This window comes from Protomyctophum parallelum (assembly GCF_964188405.1).
Source record: "Protomyctophum parallelum genome assembly, chromosome: 18".
In the NCBI taxonomy this organism is placed as follows: Eukaryota; Metazoa; Chordata; class Actinopteri; order Myctophiformes; family Myctophidae; genus Protomyctophum; species Protomyctophum parallelum.
Genome location: NC_139716.1, coordinates 13460297 through 13466114, shown reverse-complemented (window position 1 = coordinate 13466114; position 5818 = coordinate 13460297). Strand labels below are relative to the sequence as shown.

The 5818-nt window shown below is 51.1% G+C and overlaps 1 protein-coding gene across 1 annotated transcript in view; it reads left to right on the top strand.

Annotated features, from left to right (window-relative positions):
* LOC310875963 (adenylate cyclase type 4) overlaps positions 1-5503 on the top strand; it is a gene marked incomplete at its 5' end in the record, with an annotated part of 28093 nt that extends 22590 nt beyond the window's left edge. Inside the window, 5 exons of the mRNA XM_083789412.1 lie at positions 379-525; positions 2701-2808; positions 4064-4178; positions 4300-4424; positions 4749-5503. Coding sequence (XP_083645538.1) covers positions 379-525; positions 2701-2808; positions 4064-4178; positions 4300-4424; positions 4749-4880 — 627 coding nt within the window. The 3' untranslated portion in view covers positions 4881-5503. The remainder of the gene's footprint in view (positions 1-378; positions 526-2700; positions 2809-4063; positions 4179-4299; positions 4425-4748) is intronic.
* Positions 5504-5818: the final 315 nt, after the last annotated feature.

The following is a 5818-nucleotide window of genomic DNA, read 5'->3' as shown; positions in this document are numbered from 1 at the left end:
GAAGACTTTTTTTTAGTCCAAGTATTGGACAGTATTAAGCTGTTGATTTATTCATCCTTATATTAGGGCCCCCGAATCACACCTCTTGTGAATGGTTTTGTTATTGTTTAATTAATTGTTTTTTTCATTTTCATGTTTTTTTCCCCAAAACAAAGGTATAAAATACTGGTTCACCGTAATAGTATATCTGTCTTTGTTTCAGATGCAAACACACTCAACACTACAGCAGTGAAACACAACAAGACATGTTTCAGTCCATGAAGCACGAGCGACATTCACTGTGTTGTGTTGTTGTGTAATATCTGTCAACACGCCGTGTGTCCCCCCTCTATTGTTCTCTCCACCCCCCCCCCCCCTCTCTCTCTCTCTCTCTTCCAGGACCTGTACAGCGAGTCCTGTGAGTGTGTGTGTGTGATGTTCGCCTCCGTGCCTCAGTACAAGGACTTCTACAGCGAGAGCTCTGCCAACAACGCCGGCCTGGAATGTCTGCGTCTGCTCAACGAGATCATAGCAGACTTCGACGAGGTACTATACCGCCCACACCGAGGTACTATACCGCCCACACCGAGGTACTATACCGCCCACACCGAGGTACTATACCGCCCACACCGAGGTACTATACCGCCCACACCGAGGTACTACACCGCCCACACCGAGGTACTGTACCGCCCACACCGAGGTACTATACCGCCCACACCGAGGTACTATACCGCCCACACCGAGGTACTACACCGCCCACACCGAGGTACTGTACCGCCCACACCGAGGTACTATACCGCCCACACCGAGGTACTGTACCGCCCACACCGAGGTACTATACCGCCCACACCTAGGTACTATACCGCCCACACCGAGGTACTATACCGCCCACACCGAGGTACTATACCGCCCACACCGAGGTACTATACCGCCCACACCGAGGTACTATACCGCCCACACCGAGGTACTATACCGCCCACACCGAGGTACTATACCGCCCACACCGAGGTACTATACCGCCCACACCGAGGTACTACACCGCCCACACCGAGGTACTGTACCGCCCACACCGAGGTACTATACCGCCCACACCGAGGTACTATACCGCCCACACCGAGGTACTAAACCGCCCACACCGAGGTACTACACCGCCCACACCGAGGTACTGTACCGCCCACACCGAGGTACTACACCGCCCACACCGAGGTACTACACCGCCCACACCGAGGTACTATACCGCCCACACCGAGGTACTACACCGCCCACACCGAGGTACTATACCGCCCACACCGAGGTACTACACCGCCCACACCGAGGTACTGTACCGCCCACACCGAGGTACTATACCGCCCACACCTAGGTACTATACCGCCCACACCTAGGTACTACACCGCCCACACCTAGGTACTACACCGCCCACACCTAGGTACTACACCGCCCACACCGAGGTACTATACCGCCCACACCGAGGTACTATACCGCCCACACCTAGGTACTACACCGCCCACACCTAGGTACTACACCGCCCACACCTAGGTACTACACCGCCCACACCGAGGTACTATACCGCCCACACCGAGGTACTACACCGCCCACACCGAGGTACTACACCGCCCACACCTAGGTACTACACCGCCCACACCTAGGTACTACACCGCCCACACCGAGGTACTATACCGCCCACACCGAGGTACTACACCGCCCACACCGAGGTACTACACCGCCCACACCGAGGTACTATACCGCCCACACCGAGGTACTACACCGCCCACACCGAGGTACTATACCGCCCACACCGAGGTACTATACCGCCCACACCGAGGTACTATACCGCCCACACCGAGGTACTATACCGCCCACACCGAGGTACTATACCGCCCACAGGCCATGTTGACGAGGTACACCCGTTACACAGCCAATACCATCTTTTACCATCAGGGCGACGGTATATGGTACCTTCCCTGCAGGCTAGGGCCTCAAGATCGTTTGTTCCCATAAGTATAGGACTTATGAACAAGCAGGCCCCGTCTCAGTTCCGTGCATAAAGTGTGATGTGATGCCTCTTGGAACTATGACTGGTGGCCTTCTGTTGGCATTGTTTCTTATTGTCTATGTACTGTGTGATCTGTTTGTTTGCATATGTTTTATGTATATCCTGCTGACTGCTGTGCACAAAACAAATTTCCGAAAGGACAAATAAAGTATCTATCTATCTATACCGCCCACAGGCCATGTTTAGCTCTCCCAGCAGTGGGGGGGGGGACAACAAGGATTACAGGTGGTATAATAATAGCCTACAATATCTGGGTACACATCAGTGAGAACTCAATCTAAGTTATAAAATAATAAACAAGTAAATATGCAAGACAAGTACGTATCTTTCTAGACACACTATGATTTAGTTACTCATTTTGGAGCATACTATATCCTACCTGTGGTAGCTGCGGTGATCGGCTCAATACAAACTTGTTAGTCTGACGTTTAGTACAAACCGAACCGTTACGGTACGGCAAAGTTACGGTTATTTAAAAAAGTACATGCCCCGTAGACACTGTTATGAGCAGGCGAGCTATACCTGATGCAAGATGGCTGCCACGTAGCGATGTCGCTCTCCATTGGCCAGCAAGCCGTCTAGCCTGCTCCTGGTCTCTCCTTCACAGCTTCTGTCCATCGTCAAAGTTGCCCATCCTTGCCCTAAATGCTCCCGTCTCTCCCTCACAGCTTCTGTCCAAGCCCAAGTTCAGCTCCGTGGAGAAGATCAAGACCATTGGCAGTACGTACATGGCTGCCGCAGGACTGACCTCCACTCCCCCTGGAGAGGAGAGGAAGGTTGGTTCTCCTTCCTTCTCAGGACTGACCTCCACTCCCCCTGGAGAGGAGAGGAGAGGAAGGTTTGTTCTCCTTCTCTCTCAGGACTGACCTCCACTCCCCCTGGAGAGGAGAGGAAGGTTGGTTCTGCTTCTCTCTCAGGACTGACCTCCACTCCCCCTGGAGAGGAGAGGAAGGTTGGTTCTCCTTCCTTCTCAGGACTGACCTCCACTCCCCCTGGAGAGGAGAGGAAGGTTGGTTCTGCTTCTCTCTCAGGACTGACCTCCACTCCCCCTGGAGAGGAGAGGAAGGTTGGTTCTCCTTCCTTCTCAGGACTGACATCCACTCCCCCTGGAGAGGAGAGGAAGGTTGGTTCTCCTTCCACACGCCGATCGATGTCCGTCACAATCACTTGGTTTGTTAAGTATGTGCTTTTCTGCTGCTTCATACAAGAAGACAACTCAACCAACAAACGGACGAGCAGTTGACTCTGATAGTGTACCCTAACTCTGAGAGTGTACCCTAACTCTGAGAGTGTATCCTAACTCTCAGAGTGTGCCCTAACTCTGAGAGTGTGTCCTAACTCTGAGAGTGTGCCCTAACTCTGAGTGTGCCCTAACTCTGAGACCTAACTCTGAGAGTGTACCCTAACTCTGAGAGTGTACCCTAACTCTGAGACCTAACTCTGAGAGTGTACCCTAACTCTGAGAGTGTACCCTAACTCTGAGAGTGTATCCTAACTCTGAGAGTGTACCCTAACTCTGAGACCTAACTCTGAGAGTGTACCCTAACTCTGAGAGTGTACCCTAACTCTGAGAGTGTACCCTAACTCTGAGAGTGTACCCTAACTCTGAGTGTACCTACTCAGAGTGTACCCTAACTCTGAGAGTGTACCCTAACTCTGAGAGTGTACGGGTCCGTTTGGTTTGGTACACTCTTTGACATTGACATTGATTTTACAATATCAATTGGGCGTCCCAGAGATTAAAAAAAAAAAATCCATTAAATGGGGGTCTGTACAGGCTAATGCATGTCAAACGGGTGGTCCTTGAAATTAAACGGGTTGAGAATCACTGCTAGAACCGTAACAATCTTCTCTTATGGGGGTCCCTGGCATATCTTTTCAAATGGGGGTCCGTGGGCTAATTAGTGTCAATGTGGGGGTCCTTGACATGAAAAGGTGTGGGAACCGTTGCTCTCTAGACTACACTAGTGCTTAGGTATATTATTTGCGCCCTGCTTGTCAGTGAACCGTGTCCTCTGTCTCCCCCTGCAGGAGTGTGAGACGTCCTACAGCCACGTGCGCTGCATGGTGGAGTTTGCCTTTGCACTGATGGGCAAACTGGAGCTCATCAACACTCACTCCTTCAACAGCTTCAAGCTCAGGATCGGTGAGTCTGGGGACCCCCAGGGGTCCTTGAGGGACCCCCAGGAGTCCTTGAGTGAGTCAATTTGGGGGTCAACCACTGGCCAGTGATCGCGGGGGTGTTCATAATGTATCTATGGTTGTAGGGATAAACCATGGGCCGGTGATCGCGGGGGTGATCGGAGCCCACAAGCCGCAGTACGACATCTGGGGGAACGCCGTGAACGTGGCGAGCAGGATGGACAGCACCGGAGTACTGGACAAGATACAGGTGGGCGAGAGACACTGAGAGAGTACTGGACAAGATACAGGTGGGAGAGAGAGAGAGAGAGAGTACTGGACAGGAGTACTGGGGGGTGATCGGGCAGTTTCTTAGGTTCAAGAGCACGTCAATTGTTGGCCATTGATCGATTGATTGATTGATTGGACGATCGATGAACGTGACCATTAAGTTAAAAATGAGGAATACAAGTAAAACCCTCTTTCTCCCCCCCCCCCCATATCTCTGTCTCACCTCCCTCTCCCCTCTCTCTGACCCCCCCCCTCTCTCTCTCTCTCTCTCCCCCACATCTCTGTGACCTCTGACCCCGGTCAGGTGACAGAGGAGACAGCCCAGGTGGTCCAGAGTCTGGGCTACAGCGTCACACTGAGGGGAGTGGTCCAGGTCAAGGGCAAAGGTCAACTCACCACCTACTTCATCAACGACCAATCGTCTCCTCAGTTCTGAGGTCAACTCACCACCTACTCCATCAACGACCAATCAATCATCTCCTCAGTTCTGAGAAGACTCTACATCTGACCTCGAACCCTTAGATCTCCATATATGGAGCTGACCTGTTCTGACTTTCCAATATGTTCATCCTTCCCCACCCGTCCTTCCTCTTCTGACATTCCATATGTTGATCTGACCTCATCAAACCCTGTACACTCAAGACACGCTCCATATATGGCCAGTACAGAATGAATTCCATATGTTGATCTGACCTCATCAAGCCCTGTACACTCAAGATACGATCCATATATGGCCAATACAGCATTCATTGCTCACCCAGGAGTCTGCCGTCAACGAGGCGGATGTTTGCACGTGACCTCGAGATCGCCTCTCGCCCTCAGGGCGTCTTACTGGTGCTAACTCCTTGTATGGAGATCCGTCACTGCCTGTTTTGAAGAGCTGACGCACCCTGGTGGAAATATGGTCAAAACAACCCATAGAGGAATAAATGGAACCTCCTGCTGTCGTGTTCTTCCCTGGGAGGACGACGGTGATGCTAGCTCTGTCTCCACTGCTGTGATGTACCTTTGGTGGAATGACATCATTCTGACAAGAGGCTGAAACATTTACATTTTCATTTCTTTCATGTCATGTGAAAGCAGGGAATCATAGCTTCAAATTGACATATTGGTTGTTCAGTTTGATCCACCGGTTTTGGAGATATGGCTTATAGAGTAATGTCTTGCAGAGAAAACAGGCTTGAAAGGTTCACTTCTGTGGACTCTTAACATTACACCTAGCTACATTTATTTCATATTTATGTCGATTTCAGCTCTGACATTTATTTCAGACATGCTCTAGTAGGTGAAGAGTCTGCCTGTGCTATTATCTCCTCTTGCCACCATGACTGTCTCTCTATCAAAAATAGTCACATATAGTCCACAACGTCTCCG